This window comes from Lacerta agilis, chromosome 1 (genome assembly GCF_009819535.1).
Source record: "Lacerta agilis isolate rLacAgi1 chromosome 1, rLacAgi1.pri, whole genome shotgun sequence".
Lineage (NCBI taxonomy): Eukaryota > Metazoa > Chordata > Lepidosauria > Squamata > Lacertidae > Lacerta > Lacerta agilis.
Genome location: NC_046312.1, coordinates 74,011,385 through 74,034,859, shown reverse-complemented (window position 1 = coordinate 74,034,859; position 23,475 = coordinate 74,011,385). Strand labels below are relative to the sequence as shown.

Genomic DNA, 23,475 nt, shown 5'->3' with positions numbered 1-23,475 from the left:
TGCAGCATTGCTTTTGGCGCCATTGCAGATGTTGCAGTACATGAGAACATTTTAAAGCAGCTACTTTGTTCTTCTTTTGTACATATTATAGAAAGGCAAGCTTTGAAACCAGAAGCAATGATACAATGGTGCCTCGGAACTTGAACGTAATCCATTCTGGAAGACCGTTCAACTTTCGAAACGTTTGAGTTCCGAGGTGCAGCTTCTGATTAGCCGACAGCTAGGTTTTTGCATAGCGGAAGCTGCGTCGGAGGTTTGTGTTCCGAGGAACGTTCGAAAACCGGGGCACTTCCAGGTTTTCGGTGTTCGGGAGTTGAAACGTTTGAGAATGGAGCTGTTCAAGTTCCGAGGTAAAACAGGGTTGCTTAAAAATAAGAGCCAGAGTCGTGCAAGGAAGAGAGCACAGTAAGGCAATGTGAGCAAAAGGAGACTGAGTGAGAGGAGGGGTGGAAAAGGAGACCTGGGGAAAGTAGGAGGAAGGCAGGAGAGTCGGCTTCGTCACACTTCCCTTTGCCCCGTGACTTCTTCTGATTGTCCCGAGTTTTCCAGGCATGGGTCTGAGAGGCTTTCCCCCCCTTCTCCTGCTGCTTTTCCTGGGAAAAACTGCTGTTTACTGCTGAATCAGAGCAAACGTCAATCTGCAGAAAACCTGATTGACGGCTGTCCCGATTCAGCATAAACACCAGGTTTTCATTGGGAAAGAAGCAGGAGAAAATAAAAGCATCTTGGACCTGTTTCTGGAAATCTCTAGACATGCAGAAGTGTAGATGAACCCTCAGAGGAAGCAGGGGGAGAGGCCAAGGAGGAGAATTATGGGTGCATAGGAATGCAGGGAAAGGGGATAAGGACACCAGAAGGACTTTGATTCTGGAGGTCTGTGACTGTCTTCTGGTCACAAATGAGGCCTTAAAGCATCTGGTCAAAAAATAACGATAGGTTTTTCCAAACAGATTTCTGTAAATTTTGAAATAAAGTGGCAGGATGATATAGCAAAATATAAAGGATTAATTTTGTTTGCTTCTGAGGGAATCAATTATATTATTGAGCAAGTGTTTTAATAAGCTGTGAGATTATTAATGCTGTTGTTAACAACAAAAACACTGTTTATTTTAGCTTTGTACATTAAAAAAAGTTTCTTAAAATTTCAGCTTTGTATTTATTATGACAGGGTTTACACGATTGGAGCACCAGTTTCCTAATATATAACTTTCAGAATAATCCGGGCAATCACTAAACTATTTCTATCTGTCATTGTTTGATTGCAGAACCTTGTCCTGAGGTATGCGAGTGGTCCGAGTGGATTGATGTCAGTTTCCCACAATATGGCCCACAGTATGGTGACTATGAAACCTATGACAACATCAGGGCAGCCAACATAGAGATCTGTACAAGGCCAGAAAACATATCGTGCAGAGCAGTGAAATTTCCTGATTACTCCCTCAAGAAATTGGGACAAAAAGTGGAATGTGATGTTTCGACTGGACTTACTTGTCACAATAGAGATCAGGTTGTTGGGCCTGACTCTGTGTACCCTGTAGATATGTGTCTCAACTATGAGATCAGTGTATATTGCTGCAAAGTAAGAGATAATTGCACAACTACACCATCAACCACAACTCCTACCACAACTCCTACCACAACTACACCAACTACCACTTCTACCACTACCTCTACTCCATCAACCACCACCACAACTCCTACTACTACTTCCACACCATCAACCACGACACCACCAACTACTACTCCTACCACCACAACACCACATTGGAATACCTCTACCACTACACCAACTAGCACTTCCACAACTACCACTTCTACCACTACCTCTACTCCATCGACCACCACCACAACTCTTACTACTACTTCCACACCACCAACCACCACTCCTACTACTACTTCTACTCCATCTACTACCACCACAGCTCCTACTACTACTACTTCCACACCATCAACCACGACACCAACTACTACTCTTACCACCACAACACCACATTGGGATACCTCTACCACTACACCAACTACCACTTCTACCACTACCACATCTACCACTACCTCAGCACCTACCACTACACCAACTACCACTCATACTGCCACGACATCCACCCCCACACCACCTACTACTACGCCAACTACCACTTCTACCACTACCTCTACTCCATCAACCACCACCACAACTTTTACTACTACTTCCACACCACCAACCACCACTCCTACCACTACTTCTACTCCATCTACTACTACCACAACTCCTACTACTACTTCCACACCATCAACCACAACACCAACTACTACTCTTACCACCACAACACCACATTCGGAAACCTCTACCACTACACCAACTGCCACTTCCACCACTACCACTGCTACTACTACCTCCACTGCACCTACAACTACACCAACTACCACTCCAACCACTACATCTACGGCAACAACCACTACGCCAACCACCACTCCAACCACCACCACTACTACAGGTAATGAATTTTTACTTCCTGATTCTGCTTTGCTTGAATGAACTAATTACTCATGGATCAGTGAAATACATTGAATGCTTAAACTGCACAGTATGTTTCTAAAACCAGTTTTACATTACTAAACCTCTTTAATATGCATACTTCAATAGTGGTAGAACTATTGTCATGCATTTTTTTACTTATTTTGTTTTTATTCCCAATTTTCCCTGCATTGACTGCTAAAATCAACCTGGTAACATTTTTGTTTATTTTAGGAATTATTAATTATTTAAAATAATGCGAGTGGCCTCACCTTTTTGTGGCATACTTGCATACATGCATACGCAATGTGATGCATGCAATCCTTCAGGAATGATGATGATTGCCTTGGCATTTAATTACAGCTGCTGCGCTCACCAAAGATGTTTCTGGTCCTTTCTCTTTTTGCCTGGATCAGGCATTGTGTTTCATTGTGAACATTTACCCCCAGAAGATCAGAAATTCTCAGGGGTGCATGGAATTTCATCTGTTTGCTTATTTATTTATAATATTTCTCTGCCACCATTCTCCATAAGATCACAGGGCAGATTACAACAATAGAATATAAAATTCTAAAAGCAAATATAAGTTACAATGACAAAAACCAATAAAATCATTCCAAGTGAACCATAACTTTGAAAATTCAGCAAAAGAGGTGGGTCTTAGAAAACAAAATAGCTTAACTTTCAAATGCTACAGTAAAAGAATGCATGTTTAGCATACAGTGAAAGCTGTGCAATAAAGATGTACCTCTGTAGGGAGGGAATTCCACAATTTTCTGTAAGTCAACTTAAGATATAATAATAATAATAATAATAATAATAATAATAATAATAATAATAGTATCAGGCCAATGGCCCATCTGTTCCAGCATTCTGTTCTCACAATGGCCAATGGCCCATCTGTTCCAGCATTCTGTTCTCACAATGGCCAACCAGATGCCTATGGGAATCCCGAAACAGCCTCGGCCCAGTATACATGAAGAGGCATCTCCACTCCCATCATTCAGCCCAGACACTAAGGCCCTCCTCTGAGGACCTTCTGCTGGTTTCTTCACTGTGGGAAGCAGAGTTACAGTGAACCAGGCAGAGGGCCATCTCGGTAGTGGTGCCCTCCCTGTGGAAAACCCTCCCTTCAGATGTCAAGGAAATAAACAACTATCTGACTTTTAGAAGACATCTGAAGGCAGCCCTGTATCAGGAAATTTTTAATGTTTGATGTTTTAGTAAGTTTCTGTGCTGTGGCTGGGGAAACCCAGCCAGATGGGTGGGGTATAAATAAAATTGTTGTTATTGTTAAGATTAATATTGCATAAATTTTAACATCTAGTCTCAAGGAATGATGTCAGAATATTTTATCTTAACTTCTATCACATGTTGGAATTTGACTTATAAGAATACAATTTGGTTAGGAACTGGTGGATAATTTTGACACTTTTGTTTTTTTCTCCCCTCCTCTTTTCTTCCACCATAATCCTTGCCAATGACAACAGTCTCCACACGTAAGTACAAAAGCAAGATGGTTTATAAATTAAGGCATTTGCTTGCTTGCTTGCTTGTTTAAAAATGAAATCAGCAAATACAAAGTTAAAAATGTATAATGATGGCTCATTTTACAAGGATGAGGCTACAGGAAGTGTCAGCTGACTAAGCTAGAGGGAATCAATCTTCTGCTGTATCTTGCATATTTATATTGATGAGATTCCGAGAAAAGTGAGCATCTGCTTCTAGCTCCTTAAGCTAGGAAAAGGGACTCTTTTTTACAGTGTGAAGTATTTTGAGAATACACCTCTTCACTCAGTGAAAGTATCCAGTGTATGCCCCTGTTTATCTGTTGATGAACAAAAAAAATTATGAGATTTTTCTTTTTCTCAACTCACCAGAACAGGAAAGGGCACAGTGCACAATTTTCATTAAATGGCCTGTACCATGGGTTTTTTTGGTGGCCCAATTCCACATCCCACCACCATCCCCAATGCTCAAGAGCAATACTAGCTCTAGGGCAACACAAAGGTTGCAAAGTGGTGGACAGACTGCCAGTTACAGTAACAGCAGCAGCAGCAGAAAAAAACCCTTAAGAAAAAGAAATGGTTCTGCCGTTGCTAATGGGGAATTGCTAGAGAATTTCTCCTTTCACTGGAAGAATTTGGTGAAATACCCTTCAATTTCTTTGTTCACAAATAGGATGGCGAATTTCAATAGGCCCTTCTTGTATGAAGGGCTCCTAGTGACCTACAAAAGTTCATGCCATAAGAAACCCAAGTATCTCCTAAGCTTCTGCAATGTTGGTATGGGCATCCTTGATGATGTTACAATCCATGAGGACATGTTAATACAGCCTTATTTGCATGTTTCAACCTCAGAAAGTCCATTTGTTTGAGAATTTTTGTATTAGTTTCTCAACTAGCAGAATGGCAAAGCTTGCTTTATAAAATGGTTTAGCTGGCCAATTGAAGCTGTTTCCTGGGGTGTGGCTGCTGTCACACGCTGACAGCTTCTAAGAGCCACAGGTGAGAGGTGAGTGCAAAGTGGGGACCGGAGGTGGGCAGACTACCTCAGAAAGAGCATGATGTGTTCCCCACCAGAGGCACTACCCCTCCCCTAACACCCCATACACCCCAATGGATCTCAAACCCTTGGTGAGTTAGAGACTTTCCCCTGCATGTAAAGAGAGGCTCCAGCCAATTGATCAAACGAGACCAGCAGCCAAGAAAGCGGTTTCTGCATGTGCTGTAGAGGAAAATGAGGGGCAGATGGATTTTGTCAAGCTGGGAAGCTAGCTTATCTTTGAGAAGGAAAACTCTGATCCTAAACCTCCACTGCCTTGTGGGATATCTTTGGGACAAGAAAGGCTAAGAAGTAAGCCTTACACAAATGTGGAGTGGAGTCCCTAAGACAGTTGGACAGCGCCATGTATACCTCCTGGCCACTCTTCTAGCCATGTTTGTGCCAAAATATTGCTCTACTTTACTTTGGGCCACATCAGCGAGCCCAGAGGGGGATCTTGTCATTTGGGACCTCCATATACTGCCCAGGCATGTTCCCAAGGAGGTCACTTTGCTGCTGCTAACACAGTGATTTTACTTCACCCCCAGAGGTGCACTCCATTGTCTCTTGAGACAGATGGATGCCAACCATCAATGGTATTCCTGGGCAAGTGTTTTAAGGAGACACTTCAATAAATCAGTGCTGGTACAACAACAAGCACTCAGCTTATTTCAGCTTTGTATTTATTATGACAGGGTTTGCACAACTGGAGCAACAGTTTCCTAATATATAACTTTCAGAATAATCTGGGCAATCACTAAACTATTTCTATCTGTCATTGTTTGATTGCAGCACCTTGTCCTGAGGTATGTTCATGGTCTGATTGGATTGATGTCAGTTTCCCACATTATGGCCCACAGTATGGTGACTATGAAACCTATGACAACATCAGGGCAGCCAACATAGAGATCTGTACAAGGCCAGAAAACATATCGTGCAGAGCAGTGAAATTTCCTGATTACTCCCTCAAGAAATTGGGACAAAAAGTGGAATGTGATGTTTCGACTGGACTTATTTGTCACAATAAAGATCAGGTTGCTGGGCCTGACACTGTGTACCCTGTAGATATGTGTCTCAACTATGAGATCAGTGTATATTGCTGCTATGTGGATCCTGATTGCTCAACTACACTATCAACCACAACTCCAAGTACCACTACACCAACTACTACCACCACCACAAGTACAACTACCATCACAACTCCAAGTACCACTACACCAACTACCACTATCTCTACAACTACAGGTAGTGAATGTATTATTGCTTCCTGATATTGCTTTGTGGGAATGAATGAATCACTCATAAAATTGTGAAAAATACTGAATGCATTATGAGAGCATGTTTGCATCAGCACATCTAATCATGTTTCTTTTTTCGTTTTACTTAAGATTCTTGCATCTTTCCCATAAATACTCACTTTCTATTCTTAGGATTGTGTCCTGACTTTCTGCTACCCCTCTACCCTATGTTTACAGAGAATGCGCAGGTGTAACTTTGATGTAGAGTATATTGGGCAGAATATACATATACGGTAATAGGATTATGAAGTAGCCATGGTTGTATGAAAGGTCAGAGTGAGCAGCTTCCATCAGAAAAGTAAACTCTCCTTAAAAAATAAATAATTGGAGTGGGAAGGGAAAAGACTCCAATAATCTAGAAAAAATAATAGTTAGATGTGTGGAACATCATAAAGTATTTGTTGCTTCTCTAATTGCAGGTCTAGCATTGCAGGCATTGTGAAATTCCCTGCTTTGGGCATCACAGTGGGGAAGTAGGGAGATATGTGGAGGCAGGAAATGGTTTCTACATGGCATGGCACAGGGATGGAGAATCTGTGGTCTGTTGTACTACAATTATCATCACCCAGGGCTGATTTGAGGTGTAGTCCAACATCTTCAAGAGCCACAGGTTCCCCATTTCTGGCATAGCAAAACTTTTTGAAGCGTTATGGTTAGGGAATTTGAGTTCCCTAGACAGCATGTCTTGGTCTTGCTTGAACCGCAGGAATCATAGCACTTCTTTAATTGGAAACTTGGAATAAGCCATCATGTTGTTACAAATATTTCATAACTTTTTTTCATATGAAATGAGCATGCATTAACTACTATCCTTCCTGCCTTCCTTTGCTGTGCATTCAACAACCACAACCACAGCAAGCACTACAAGTAGCTTCTCCATAGAAACAGAGATGTGTTTTTGCTTGATTATATAATTTTTCTGCAGAGCTGTTAATAATGTTCCCCTTTTGGGGAGATGTTGGGTGGAAAAATCCTTTCTAGTTGAAAGTCTGAAAAGATTCAAATTTTCTCAAAAGACATTTGCCAAATTAATATCAACATCAATGATCCATTTTGGTCAACCTGTACATGGATCAAAATGCTGATGAATCTGTTAGCACTATCAGTTTAAGGCTCAAAGGGTTAAGCTTTTAATACCTGAAATAAGAGTTCTTTGGCTTGGAGAGATTAGAACTCTCTTTAACTGTCCTTTCTTTAACTTCCGGTGAGCAAATATGTACCTGTGTTATATAATACACACATTTACATGCTTTCTAAATGTGCTTTGTTTTTTACATTGCAGAGTGTGTCGTGTGTGATTGGTCTTCTTGGATTAATACGGGTTCCCCAAGTGGTGACAAGGATGGTGGTGACAATGAAACTTATGAGAAAATCAGAGAAAAGGGTATAAACATCTGCTTTCAGCCATCCAACATTTCATGCAGAGCAACAGCTTTCCCTAACATGTCACTCGAGGAATTGGGACAAAAATTGGTATGTGACGCTTCTGTAGGACTCATCTGTAAAAACACAGACCAAGTCCCAGGTGGTTTGGCACCAACTTGTTTCGATTATGAAATTAGTGTTTATTGCTGCAGAGACTGTTCTGCCACCACAGTCTCAACTACAGCCGGCACTCCCTACATTGGAAGTACAAGTAAAACTACGCCAGTCACAACAACAACAGAAATAACAACAACAGTACCTTGCACACCTGAAGATGTAGAACTTTATTCCACTACAGGTCAGTATAGAACAAACTGTTTGGTACAAAATAATAATATGGTCCACAGGTAAACTCTGCAGTTTCCACATTTAAAAAATGTGTTGGGATGCTGCTAGGAAATGCTTTAAGACGCACATGTTCTCTGAAATGATAATGGTGGCTTACTGTTCCAGGTAATCATTGGTGTGGATATAAATCTGATTATAATCATAGCTCCCCAAAATTTCCATCTATAACTGTTGCTCAGATAATGCATAGCTTTAATAATAGGCATCCTTTTAGCTCCATTATTGTCTCTCATTATGGAACTTCAATTAATGTGTGTCTAAAAATGAAAATTCTGTTGAGAAGCAATTCCCATGTGCTGTCGCTGACGTTGATGTGGGAGCAAACCTAGGTGCACATCTGCATCCACAAAAGGATGATATGCAGCGGGCTAGCTAAATATTTTTGTTGGCAGGTGCAACCCGATTCAGGGCTACTGGTTGTTGCAAATGTTCTTTGTGTACAAACTAGAGCTGTAGAGAAACCAGTGGGGCACCTTGTTGTACACCTTTGTCACCGGGGTCTGGTAGGGACCCCAAGATCTCCTGCAATGCTTTTGCAAAGTTTTTTTTGCACATAAAGTCGCTCAGATTCGGAAGGATGTAGACTCCATCGTGGGAGCAGGGCTGGGGCGGGAGACTGCTAGAGCCCTGTCTAGTCATGTTTCATGGGATCAGTTCCAATCTGTTACCTCCGAGGATGTGGACAGGCTGCTTGGACGAGTGAAACCGACCACCTGTCTCCTTGATCCTTGCCCATCCTGGCTAATAAAAGCGAGCCGGGAAGGGCTGGGTGATGGGCTCCGCGGGGTGGTAAATACTTCCCTCTGCGAGGGAGTCTTCCCAGACCCGCTGAAAGAGGTGGTCATTAAACAGCCTCTTTAAAAAAACATCTTTAGACCCGGCCAATATGGCCAACTATCACCCAGTCTCAAATCTACCATTCTTGGGCAAGGTGATTGAGCGGGTGGTTGCTGAACAACTCCAAGCACACCTGGAGGATGCAGACCATTTGGATCCCTTCCAATCGGGATTCAGGCCTCATCATGGGACTGAAACTGCCTTGGTCGTGCTGGTCGATGATCTCCGGCGGGCTAGGGACAAAGGTGGGAGCTGTTTCCTAGTTCTGCTGGATCTCTCAGCGGCCTTTGACACCATTGACATCCTTCTGGACCGTCTAGAGGGGCTGGGAGCTGGGGGCACTGTTATACAGTGGTTCCGCTCCTTTCTCTGGGGCCGTGTCCAGAAGGTGGTGTTGGGGGATGAATGTTCAGACCCCTGGGCTCTCACCTGTGGGGTGCCTCAGGGTTCCGTCCTCTCCCCCATGCTTTTAAATATCTATATCTATATCTATATGAAGCCGTTGGGAGAGATCATCAGGGGGTTTGGGCTGGGTGTTCATCAGTATGCAGATGACACCCAGCTCTACCTCTCTTTTAAATCAGAACCAGTGAAGGCGGTGAATGTCCTGTGTAAGTGCCTGGAGGCGGTTGGAGGATGGTTGGTGGCTAACAGATTGAGGTTGAATCCTGACAAGACAGAAGTACTGTTTTTGGGGGACAGGGGGCGGGCGGGTGTGGGGGACTCCCTGGTCCTGAATGGGATAACTGTGCCCCCGAAGGACCAGGTGCACAGCCTGGGAGTCATTTTGGACTCACAGCTGTCCATGGAGGCGCAGGTTAATTCTGTGTCCAGGGCAGCTGTCTACCAGCTCCATCTGGTACGCAGGCTGAGACCCTACCTGCCCGCAGACTGTCTTGCCAGAGTGGTGCATGCTCTAGTTATCTCCTGCTTAGACTACTGCAATGCGCTCTACGTGGGGCTACCTTTTTTGTTTTTTATTAAAAAATTATAAGATTTTTCAATTTAAAACACAAATCATTAAATGGTTAAATTTTTCATAGTCCCCCCTCCCACCGAGGAGAGCAAATATCCAAACCCCCCTCTCACAGAGGCACATATAATATCATTTCACATTTAACCCCTCATTTGACATAAATCATTGCTAAAATCCTGGCCCTTTCCCTGGGCCAGGTATTCCTAATCTTCCAAATTCATCTTTCCCATGACTTCCTCAAATCCCCCCCTGTTGACTTCAAAATAAAAACCTATTTCCCAGTTTTCTAATCATCTTCAAATCTAATTTACACCACATTTCTTTCCTCCTTATCATTTTTAAAATTATTAACACATCAAACTTAATTGCTTATATTTTCTTCTCTACCTTGGCCTCAGTTTACTTTTGAACTTTTATAATTTTCTAACCAATTTTAGCTATTATAACAATAGTTAAAAAAAACCACATCTCCCCTTTTCTACCCCCTTCCCTCCCTCCAGTCTCAAAAATTGTGGCCATTTGTTTTTAACATTATTCTGTTACCGCAGTGTCCATATCCATTTGTCTAAACCATATATCATGTCCACGTCCATCTGTCAAAACCATAAAGAAAGAAAAATTCCATAAAATATACCCAAACTTATTACCCTACTCCAACCCTTTCAAAAGCCCCGACCCAAAAGTCAAAACTTGCTGGCTTCTGTTCTCTTGCAGCATTGTAGCATTCTCGTAGTAAAATGGCAAAGCCCTGGATGATTGCACAACTTTGTCTTCCTTCTGGACCACAACTTTCCCATTATCAAATCCTTTTTGCATGCATACTCCCTTTGAATTTTTTTTTGGATCTTCTCTTGTTCCTTTTGCACTTGTGTTGTAACCTCCAAACTGTCACTTTTATTCTCTGGTCCACTTTCCAATAACGGAGGAGTGAAATGCTAACACCATGTGCATTTGGGCTCAGGAGTAAGCCTTACTGTGTTCAGTGGGACTTACTTCATGGTTAAGTGTGCACAGGACTGCGGCTTTAAAACCAGATAGTTAATTGAACAAGGCTGCTATCCCATGAACATTTTCTCTGTTGTGTATTTACAGTACTATACCCTCTCATTTAACCAAAAAAGTTCTCTGAGTGGGTTAAATTTTTTGTCTGGTTTTAAAGCCACAGTCCTGTGCAAACTTAACCATGAAGTAAGTCCCACTGAACACAGTAAGGCTTACTCCTGAGCCCAAATGCACATGGTGTTAGCATTTCACTCCTCCGTTACTGGATGTGTGATTGCTATATCACATGTCTGTGTTTACTTTCCAGGCCTGGGAAGTTTGAGAACGGAAGCTAGTCTTATCTCTTCCGTTTTGTACTGTACTTTTGTACTTCTTTGCTCTCTCTTTCGTGGAGAAGATGTGAGAGGACGCCATGGTTGCTTTGTCCTGTATATATTGCGTAATAAATCACTTAGAATGCTACACTCACGCTCCACAATTGTTTCTGCTATACTCTGCTGATAGAGTGAGCACATGTCTTTAGATATGTGTCACTGGTGCACACTGGGGCTGATTTGTGAACGTCCCAGGCTGCGCTTCATCAGGAAGATGCCCAGAGAGGTCTGTCTCATTCCGGGGCCTGCGTGTGCCCCCCAGGCGAGTTCTGACACATGGGTGTGCTGGTAATTGATTAATTAATTGCACAATCTCCATTCATATGTACTCAAGCAAAGCAACAGTTTTGAAGAAAACCATATACAATCTCTAGAAGATATATGCCTGTGTAATATCAGATTTATTCATTTATTTTTAGAAAAAAGTTGTGGCTTGATTAATCAGGGCACCATTGCAGCTGAATAAAAGGGTTTTAATCATTTAACTCAATCAATGTATACACTAAAGAGCAAAATAGCAACCCTTCTTCTAATCACTGCTTTTTATCCCTGCTTTACAGAACCATCCACTGCTGTTACCACCACCAAGTTCTCAACTACTACACCCATATCAACCACGAGCAGCACTGAATCCTCTACAACCACAACTACCACTACTACTCCCACTCCGAGTACAACGACGACGACACCGACACCACCAACCACCACCACCACCACTGAACCCACTACAACAACCACAATTACCACTACTACTCCCACTCCGAGTACAACTACAACGACACAGACACCACCAACCACCACCACCAGCACTGAACCCCCTACAGTAACAACCACAACTACCACTACTACACCCACTCCAAGTACAACTACAACAACTACAACAACACCCACACCACCAACCACCACCACCACTGAACCCACTACAACAACCACAAATACCACTACTACTCCCACTCCGAGTACAACTACAACAACACCCACACCACCAACCACCACCACCAGCACTGAACCCCCTACAGTAACAACCACAACTACCACTACTCCTCCCACTCCGAGTACAACTACAACACCACCCACACCACCAACCACCACCACCACTGAACCCACTACAACAACCACAACTACCACTACTACTCCCACTCCGAGTACAACTACAACAACACCCACACCACCAACCACCACCACCACTGAACCCACTACAACAACCACAACTACCACTACTACTCCCACTCCGAGTACAACTACAACAACACAGACACCACCAACCACCACCACCAGCACTGAACCCCCTACAGTAACAACCACAACTACCACTACTACTCCCACTCCGAGTACAACTACAACGACACAGACACCACCAACCACCACCACCACTGAACCCACTACAACAACCACAACTACCACTACTACTCCCACTCCGAGTACAACTACAACAACACCCACACCACCAACCACCACCACCACTGAACCCACTACAACAACCACAACTACCACTACTACTCCCACACCGAGTACAACTACAACAACACCGACACCACCAACCACCACCACCACTGAACCCACTACAACAACCACAACTACCACTACTACTCACACTCCGAGTACAACTACAACAACACCCACACCACCAACCACCACCACCACTGAACCCACTACAACAACCACAACTACCACTCCCACTCCGAGTACAACTACAACTACAACGACACAGACACCACCAACCACCACCACCAGCACTGAACCCCCTACAGTAACAACCACAACTACCACTACTACACCCACTCCAAGTACAACTACAACAACACCCACACCACCAACCACCACCACCACTGAACCCACTACAACAACCACAACTACCACTACTACTCCCACACCGAGTACAACTACAACAACACTGACACCACCAACCACCACCACCACTGAACCCACTACAACAACCACAACTACCACTACTACTCCCACTCCGAGTACAACTACAACAACACCCACACCACCAACCACCACCACCACTGAACCCACTACAACAACCACAAATACCACTACTACTCCCACTCCGAGTACAACTACAACAACACCCACACCACCAACCACCACCACCAGCACTGAACCCCCTACAGTAACAACCACAACTACCACTACTACACCCACTCCAAGTACAACTACAACAACACCCACACCACCAACCACCACCACCACTGAACCCACTACAACAACCACAACTACCACTACTACTCCCACACCGAGTACAACTACAACAACACCGACACCACCAACCACCACCACCACTGAACCCACTACAACAACCACAACTACCACTACTACTCCCACTCCGAGTACAACTACAACAACACCCACACCACCAACCACCACCACCACTGAACCCACTACAACAACCACAACTACCACTCCCACTCCGAGTACAACTACAACGACACAGACACCACCAACCACCACCACCAGCACTGAACCCCCTACAGTAACAACCACAACTACCACTACTACACCCACTCCAAGTACAACTACAACAACACCCACACCACCAACCACCACCACCACTGAACCCACTACAACAACCACAACTACCACTACTACTCCCACACCGAGTACAACTACAACAACACCGACACCACCAACCACCACCACCACTGAACCCACCACAACTACCACTACTACTCCCACTCCGAGTACAACTACAACAACACCGACACCCCCCACAACAACCACATCACCAACTACTGGCCCAACAACCACCACAACATCTAAAACTACACTTACAACCCACTGCACCTGTTTAATGAATGGAAATACATTTTTTGAAGGTAAATATCTTAAGTTTGATCCAATAAGTTACACTGATACAAATGAAAAGTTCCTTTTAATGTTAAATTTCCATTTATTATTATTTTTATGTTATGTTGGTCCTGGAGATGATAAAAATGTGTTGTTGTTGTTTTTTGTTTCCTTTCAGAAATGTTATAGAATAAGACAGAAAACAGTTATTTTAAAAACTAATGTTTAACTAAGGTGATCTAGGAAATCTGTTCTACACCCCCGAACTCCAGGGAAAGTATTAGAAAGTTCTCCTACCCTGCACTGCTAAGGCGTTCCCAAGAATATCTAGCACAAAGGAGACAATGTGTGAAATAACAGGCATTTTAAAAGCAAACTGTGGTTCAAAGTGAATGAGGTATCAATACAAATGGGAAATACGTTTGATAAAGCCAGCTGTATAAGTAAGGTTTACACCCATAGTGCTGGTTCCTAATATTGACAGATAGCAAGGAGATGAATGTTAATAGGCCACTGTAGTCCATGTTCTGGTAATTTCCAGGTTGCATTGTTGCAATGCACTGTATGTGAGCATGGCCTTGAAGATAACTTGGAAACTTCAGTTGGTTCAAAATGCACTGTTTAGATTACTGTCCGGGTTTCCATTTTGCTCACATACAAACCCTGCATGGGTTGTCAATTCATTTCCAGGCCCGATTTGAGGCGCCCACAGTGTTTAAAGCTCTAAATGACTCAGCCCCTGAATATTTGAAAGACCCCCTCTTTCCTTACAGACCCTCTCTGGTGCTAAGATCAGCAGTGGGGGGCTCTCTTGGTAGTTCTGCCAGTCAGTGTTGATCAGCTAATTGGTTCTGACAATGAGCCTAGCTCACAAGGAAACAAACACGGGCTCATTTTAAGCCACCAATTGTTCCGTTGTAGCCTGTACCTTCCCTACCCTGAGGTCAAATATGGCATCTGTTGTGGAGCAGGTGAGTGTAGTTTGTAGGGAACACCCTTGAGGATTAAATTTGGAATCTGTGCTCAGGCTCAAGGGTTAGAGGTTCTCCACTGTTGATTTGTATAAGGTGTTGGTTTTGAAGATGATTTCAGCACCGACAGAACCCCACCCCGCAAAAAAAAAGCCTCTGGTAGGATAAGTTATGTATATGCTTTGAATTATAGAACAAGAAAATGGTTATTATGTGGTCCTCCCGGCAATTTTCAGCTGATCTCTAGGGGGAAAGCATGAGGATCGCTGAGTTAATGCATTGCTGAGCACTACAGAAAATTTTCCAGTTTAAATTTAAAGCACACACGCGCGCACACACACACACACAAATAATACATCAGCAGTCATGGGTGAGGTGGGAAAACTTGAAAATATAAGAAAACAAACGCAATAGCAACACTGATTTGCCATTATTTGGGGGAAGTGTTCTGTTTTAAACCAGACTTTTGTTGAAAGCTGTGGGACAAAAAAAAATCCCTTTGGGTGTGAGACCATCCATTAACACACTTCCTGTTTAGCAAAATCTGTGTCGCTGTGACTGTTTATTCTCTAGCCAGCTGCTTTCTGCCACTTTCTCTCACCCTAGTACCCCACCCTCTCTTCATCTCTTAAAAACACTAATTCAATCCAAGTTTTGTTTTGTTTTGTTTTGTTGCTGTGTGCGGAGGCCTTATCTGTTAGTTGTTTTTCATTCTAACTGGTTCTTACTAGTTTTGTGGCCAGGTTGTAACCTTGCATACATAAAGCTGGCATTCCTGATAATGGATTTGCATAACTTCTACCTGATAATGGATTTGGTAGAATTTCAGTGAAGACCCAGTGAAATTCATCACCGTTCCAGTGAATTTGGGCACAAAGAGCAGTCTAGTCTATGTTTGGTTTAGAGGTTTCAGCTTGGCAAAGAGGAAGCTGTTTTGTTTTTATGCTGCTCACATTTTTTCATGTGTTGCTCTATTGTATTTTCATTGATTGGAATGATTATGATTATGATTCCTGGCTGCATTGAATGACTCCATTTAGAGATCAAAATGTGTCTTATACATTTTATTATCAATAAAATAAATAATGGAATCTGCTGAGTAACCAGATTTTCAGCAGGAATGCAGCCCTGGAATATCAGTTTTTCAATTCAGAAATTTCTGAATTTCAGATTTTCAATTCAGAAATTCAATTTTACACATGCTTTCATCACCCCTTATCTGAAGCAATTTGAGAAAGTATAACTGAACAGAAAGCAGCCCAGCCATTGTTTCTTTGGTTTGGTTCAGTTATTTATGTTAACTTCTATCTCTCAAAATCTAGGTGATATAATAGAACAGGGCGAGCACAGAGGCATGTGCTATCAGGCCAACTGCTCCTGGGGCTGTGAAGTAGTTTACAACTATTGGCATTGTACACCAACAACGACTACAACAGAGCCAACCACAACTACAACCACAACAGAGCCAACCACAACTACAACCACAACAGAGCCAACCACAACTACAACCACAACAGAGCCAACCACAACTACAACCACAACCACAACAGCACCAACCACAACTACAACCACAACAGAGCCAACCACAACTACAACCACAACAGAGCCAACCACAACTACAAATATATCTATAAAAACAGAAAATCCTACTAGTACAACTCCAGGTTCTGGTTCACTGATATCCACACTCACACCCACGTCCACACCCACACCCACGTCCACACCCACGTCCACTTCCACGTCCACACCCACAAAAGGACCATGCCCATATGAAAATGGGACTATTCTGGTAAGTATTCTTTAATGCATTGTTCATTAATACACACACATCTTCTTGAATTATTTTGAGTAGTTTTCCTGATTACCCCTTTTCAAAACTCAAACTGCTCTCTTAACATTTTCAAATGAAAAAAGTTACTGAAAGTGTTACTGAAAGGGAAGCTACCACCATTATGTGTTGAATGAGTTTCCTATTCAGAAGTTAATTTCATATATTTCCTTTCTCTTGAAAAGGGTGAGTTACCACTGTTACTTGCTGTTGTCCAAACTATAAATTTGAAGAGAGATAATACCAATGTCAGTAATCCGTTCACATGAAAGAAAAAAGACAAAATAAATTCTGATGATTATTGAGTTAAAAAGAAAATAAATATGGATTTTATCCACATTTGGTAGGCTTGTCATGCAATATGTTGGAAAAGTAAAGCAATATCACTACATATAGTCTTCATTTGGACCTGTCAGGCTAGAGCAGAACATTGGCAATTGGCTTTTACACATACAGATTAGAAGGTTTCCCTTGGCTGTTTCTTGCATCTTGTGATCTGGTGCTAACCTCAGAGAAAGCAATTTGATTTGGTCCTATTTGGGGTATTACCCCAAATCGTATGCAAAGGCCTAGTGTTGAATATTGTACTTTTATTTTTTTACACTTTTACATTAGAGCCATTGAGCGTGTACAAAAATGTTAAGTGTGGACTTAAAACCATGCAAGATATCATTGAATATAATCTTCAGTCCAGTAGTTGAATTACTTGAATGAACCTGCAAGGGCATACGTTGACTGGGAAACGGTTGGTTGCTCTTCTGATCCCTTAATATACAGTATGTTTGGATATGAATGTTGTTCTATTTAAACTGTCATGTATTTTCTCACTGTCTTCTCAAATACAGCCTGGAGAATCTATGTGGATTTGTGACTGTGTCCAGGCCTTTTGCATTTCAAACGACGAGTGGATTTTAAAACCCATAAAGTGCGAACCACCGCCTGAGCCCACATGTTCCAATGGGCTTGCTCCTGTCCGTGTGATGGATGAGAATAAATGCTGCTGGCACTGGGAATGTGACTGTGAGTTTGTATTAAAAACCTGTTAGGTGTTCTCTCAATGGATTCCTATGGACAGGGAGAAAGGTGTAGTTTAGGGTTGCCATATTTCAAAGTTGTTGAGTTTTTTCAAGTAAAAACTACAAGAATTTTTGGGTTTTGGAGCTTCCTTAGGCATTTTTGGCACAATTTAGCCCCTGTTGCCAGTTTTCCAGAACATTTGCCTGATTACCGAAAATAATCCAGGACGCCATTTTCGGAGGCGACTTCATATAACTTTTTGTTTCCCCTTTGAATACCTGTATCGGTGTAAAGCTGCAATTAGATATTTTGTGTCTTTTCGTATGTTTGAACATAAAGTGAGGGAGTTTCTACTCATGGCTCACCCTCTGAACCCTTTTTGGTGCAAGGATTGAAAGGAGCCTGTAAACATATGCAAGAGATGCTCTTCCCTTATCACACACAGTAACAAAATAATCAGTGCGTATATTTTTGATGTTAGAGACATGGCTTTCCAGGGCTAAAAAGACAGCTGCCAGAAAAGCTTGAAGATTTGTATCTTATTTTTTAGAATTTCACTTTTAAGTAGGTCCTGCACAAGGGGTTTGCACTGCCACCCACCCCCATTCTCCTCAATGAGCCACCCAGCTCCCATCCTCCTCTTAGCAGCAGTAGCAGTGCCAGTGCTGTTAAAGAAAAAATATGTTTTGTGTTACGGTAAGTGAGGGTGAGGTGCAAAAGGAGGAGGAATGGGGGTTGGTAGAGAAGAAGTGGGGAGTGGCACCTGGAAGCCATGCCCCTAATGTCAAAAATATATGTATTGCTAATGAGCACATAATGCCTGATAATACAAATGGAGATCTAAAACAAATTGCTTCTTTGCCATCCTGTGTTTTGATGTTATTGTATACCTCACAAGAAGGAGATTCCAGGTTCTTGAGCCATTAGTGCTGCTAGTGGGGCTGACAGTATCTTACTCAATGTCACAGTTTCTGTGACAAACTCCATCTAGTTTTTCTCAGTGCAAGAGCCATTAGGCTCTCTTCCCCCTTCCTGAAACAAAATGTTATTTATATTCCTCCGTGTGCTGCCAAACAAAAACCAACGAAATCAATTTTATTGTCTCTCTAAAGGCTACTGCACTGGCTGGGGAGACCCTCATTATAAGACCTTTGATGGCCTCTACTACAGTTACCAAGGCAATTGTACCTACACCCTGGTGGAAGAGATTGAACAAACCATCGACAACTTTGGAGTGTACATTGATAACTATCACTGTGATCCAAGGGAACCAGTGTCCTGTCCACGTACTCTCATTATAAAGCATGAAACTCAGGATATACGCATACACACTCTCTCATCTGTTCCTATCAAAATAGAGGTATAAGTCAAATGCCTTTTGTGATTTAAAGCTACATCCTACAAACTAGATAATTAACAACAGATTTGAAAATTAGTTTGTACTGTATCTCCCTTGACTCATTTTTCATGACATTGTGTAAAGTTTAAACTGCAAACTGTTAACATGTTACTTTGGGTTGAGTTAACGCTTTGCCAACAATAAGTGATTTGGCTATTACAATAATAATTTTTAAAAAGCGCTTCTTAAGACAGGCTAGGATCCAGTTGTGCCTATTTGTCAGCCAAATGGCATATCCACCAGCAGGGTACTTTTGAAGAGGCTATGGGGAGGAGAGAATAATAGAATCATAGAGTTGGAAGGGATGGAGGGAAGGAAATGTCCTATTGTGCAAGCCAAGTCCACCCACACAGTTAGATTTCATCCAACAGATAGATAGATGATATTTATTTATTTATTTAGATAGATAGATGATAGATAGATAGATAGATAAATAAATAAATAAATAAATAAATGATAGATAGATAGATAGATAGATAGATAGATATAGATATAGATTTATATGCTTTAAAACCAATCAGCAAATTGACTAAAACAATTCCTTGTTCCTTTTCCCTGGTATTTTTTGCATTTAAAAATGCTGTTTGAAAAGATACAATTTTTTATTCTAACTATTTTACATCTTTTCTCATCCTTTGGATATTAGGTACTCGTAAATGGGAAGGTTGTGAATTTACCTTACACAAAATATGGTGTCAAAATTCATCAGTTAGGTATGAATTACTTGGTGGAAATTCCTGAATCGAGGATAAATATAACCTTCAACGGCATATCTTTCACTATTCGGATGCCCTATGAACTATTTGGCAACAACACCCAGGGCCAGTGTGGTAAGGATTATTTTGTTTTTGCTTCTAAAATGATACACTGAAAAGCAAATAATAAGAACAGTATCAGAAATATAAAGGTGAACCATTAGGGGAATACATTGACACAACTAATTTAAACAGTAATAATAAGATATTGTGTGCAAGCAGCTTTTTACTATTAATGAAAATTGTTTGCAAAAACACACACCTAATGAAACTTAGAAAGTTCTGTGCTACGAGTTCTGTAAATTCATCTTCAGACCTTGTATTATTAGTATTGATAAAAATAATAATTAGTAACATAATGGAAACCAAATGATGTACAGCTGCCTGAACTCCTCTGCTTTATGTCAATTTTAGGTACATGCACCAATAATACAGCAGATGACTGTCGGCTGCGCAATGGAGAACTTGCAGAAAACTGTGTACAAATGGCAGATGACTGGTTTATTACTGATGACTCCAAACCCCATTGCCCCCGATTGCCCCCGATTCAGGACACAACAGTCCCCCCGCCCTGCAAACCATCTCCACTCTGTGAACTTTTACTTAAAGGGTAAATGTGTTCTTACCAATTTTCACTTTAGGATTTGTATCTGTTTAGTTTGGTGTTTGGTCTTCGTTGCTTAAAAGTTTGGCTTCTCTCTCTCTCTCTCTCTCTCTCTCTCTCTCTCTCTCTCTCTCTCTCTCTCTCTCTCTTTCTTTCTTACACTTGCCTGCTCTTCAGATTGATTTTGTTTTAGAAATTCATCCTATATCTGCATGGATTTTTCTGTGGTAATGGAGTCACCAAAAACTAATGGTTGTTTTCCCATTTTTAATCCAGTTGCACAAATACAACTTTTGGATTCTGATATGCTTCTTTAAAAAAAAAATTTTTTTGAGCACTTTTATTCTTTTTTCATTCTTTTCTTTTTGTGCTGAACGTACTTTACAGTGTTTTATCTTTATAAGAGGGATGTGGGTGGCGCTGTGGGTTAAACCACAGAGCCTAGGGCTTGCTGATCAGAAGGTCGGCAGTTCGAATCATAGTGTTGACAAATGACACTTTGCATTCTATTTCTTACGATAGACACTTGAGTGCCTGGGAGGGGGGATAGATTATATAATTGCATTGGTGCCTGGCAGAAGGAAACTTTCACTGAATCCTTAGTCCTCTACCAGTGTGGATCAGGGGTTAGGATTGCTCCTATTGAAAGTCACACAGAAAGTCACAACACAGAGAAAAGCATGTTTTGTAGACAAGGCTGCTAGATGCAACCTGTGAGTTCAAATTCACTTAAATATAGGGACATTTGATATGGTCAAAATGATTTGACCATGGGATTAAATTAAAAGGAATTGGGTCTGGAAGCAAAGCAAAAATCCATTTTCCTCAAAACAATGAATAACCCAAATAAACTGGACTCTTGTACCTCCTTCATTGCTTGTTATTTTTTTTATGACTCTGAGCTCAATAAATTTTCATCCAATTTGCCCATAGAGAATGTACTCCTAGTCTATTATATATTCCTTATAGATCATCTGATTTATTATGCTCTACCTTGGCCAATGATATCCTCTGATGGGGTACCTCTGATGCAGTATTGATTGATTTTTCTAATTTTGTTTTCTATGGACACTGTTGTTGATTTTATTTTTATATTTTATATAGCACCTTGTTATAACTTTATGATATTGATTATAAATGCATACATAAGTGTGTGTGTGTGTATGTGTGTGTGTGCGCGCAATGATGCATTTGTAGAATGAACAGGTTCCTTGATGAGATAAGCATGGATCATCAGTACCTAATACTGTTTTTATTCTTCCTGCATCTAGTGAATTTGAGAAGTGTCATGATGCTGTTGATTATGAAAACTACTATGCAGCCTGCGTGTTTGATAACTGCAGGCTTCCCAACCGTGGCATGGAATGTGCAAGTCTTCAGATCTATGCATTAACCTGTGCAGACCAAGGTGTCTGCATTGATTGGAGAGGGCTTACCAATGGCGCATGTAGTAAGTGCATATTTCTTAAATTCTTCTGGAACTATTTGGGACAACTGCAGAGCTGAGATGGGGAACCTGCCACCCTCCAGATTTTGTTAGACTATTAATTCTCGTTAGCCCCAGCCAGCATAGGCACTGATCAGGATTATGGATGTTATAGTATAGCAGCATCTGCAGAGCCACAAGTTCCCCATCCCTGTTGTAGAGTTACTGGGTATGCCTTCACAAAAGCCCACTAGCACTCTCCCATGAGTGCCTTAATTCAAGAACCATACTGTAGGTGAAGTGAAGGGATGGTGTATAGGGTTTTGCCCATCTGATTCCCCTGTGTGGATTGTATAGCCCATGGTTCTCCATAGCTTCTGTAGGGCATGAATTTACATGAATGCATCCAAACATTTGTACACACGCATTCTGTTATTTAAGTTATTTTTTAGATATTCTAGTCACAGATACAGTTTTCCAAAAGCTTACTGAAATACTTTTATGAACCCTGCTAATAGTTGGATATATCAGATTCTAATAGAAAATGCAACTCTGAAAATATATTTTTCTTTCCGATGTTTTTGTTTAAAAACAGTTATCCAACAGTTTAAAAGTGCTATCACTTACACAGAGATTTTATTTCATTGAGCTTAAAATGCCCTGGGCAAAAGCAAATAGGAAGCTAGCACCCAAAGAGTAGCTGATGAATGAGCGGGAAGGATGGAGATAGGCCACTATAGGTTACTCTCCACCCTCTCTCTTCTTGTTGTTGCCAGTTCATGATGGCACCTTATGGTGGGCTGTGCCAGGATGGACAACTATGTTTTCTCCGCATGCAAGTAGCCTGTGTTACTTAGCTTATTGAGTGTGCCCAGATAAAGAAGGCACCATTAGATACTATCACTGACCAATAAGAGAGAAGAAGGTACAGAGATGAGAAAGTCTTCACCCATCAGTTTATCCCACCTTCTGTGTTCCTCACTCAGTGGTTTCCTGCTTTGTTTGTTGGGAGAGCCCATACCCTGCTTTTTTTTCTTTCTTGGTTTAGAAATGCCTACAGTTGAAATAGGCTATTATCTTTCAGGAAAAAAAATCATGGTTAATATTGCTGATCCTTCTGCTTCATTAATTTTTCCTTTTTTAAAAAAAAAATTATAGGTGTCAGCTGCCCATCTAACAAAGTTTACAAAGCATGTGGTCCTTCTCAAGAGGAGACTTGCAAATCAGGGTAATTACTTTCCTACCAGCCCAATCTCAGTACCGTCTGTCTGCATGAACTGATGTGACGAGCTCTTTGGTACTGTTGCTTAGTATGATCTATGTGTATTGTATATGATGAAGTAGAGTTCCTATCCTTGGTTTCGTAGTCCACAACACCTTAAATGCC

At 41.6% G+C, this 23,475-nt stretch overlaps 1 protein-coding gene across 1 annotated transcript in view; it reads left to right on the top strand.

The window, feature by feature from the left end:
- Window positions 1-23,475, top strand: part of MUC2 (mucin 2, oligomeric mucus/gel-forming) — a 66,429-nt gene that overhangs the window by 31,348 nt on the left and 11,606 nt on the right. The window contains exons 30-43 of the mRNA XM_033138417.1: window positions 1,266-2,133; window positions 2,359-2,474; window positions 5,831-6,283; window positions 7,619-7,720; window positions 11,859-12,138; window positions 12,238-14,117; window positions 16,382-16,848; window positions 17,073-17,139; window positions 17,665-17,907; window positions 19,017-19,264; window positions 19,950-20,133; window positions 20,473-20,668; window positions 21,934-22,112; window positions 23,247-23,316. Coding sequence (XP_032994308.1) covers window positions 1,266-2,133; window positions 2,359-2,474; window positions 5,831-6,283; window positions 7,619-7,720; window positions 11,859-12,138; window positions 12,238-14,117; window positions 16,382-16,848; window positions 17,073-17,139; window positions 17,665-17,907; window positions 19,017-19,264; window positions 19,950-20,133; window positions 20,473-20,668; window positions 21,934-22,112; window positions 23,247-23,316 — 5,353 coding nt within the window. The remainder of the gene's footprint in view (window positions 1-1,265; window positions 2,134-2,358; window positions 2,475-5,830; window positions 6,284-7,618; window positions 7,721-11,858; window positions 12,139-12,237; window positions 14,118-16,381; window positions 16,849-17,072; window positions 17,140-17,664; window positions 17,908-19,016; window positions 19,265-19,949; window positions 20,134-20,472; window positions 20,669-21,933; window positions 22,113-23,246; window positions 23,317-23,475) is intronic.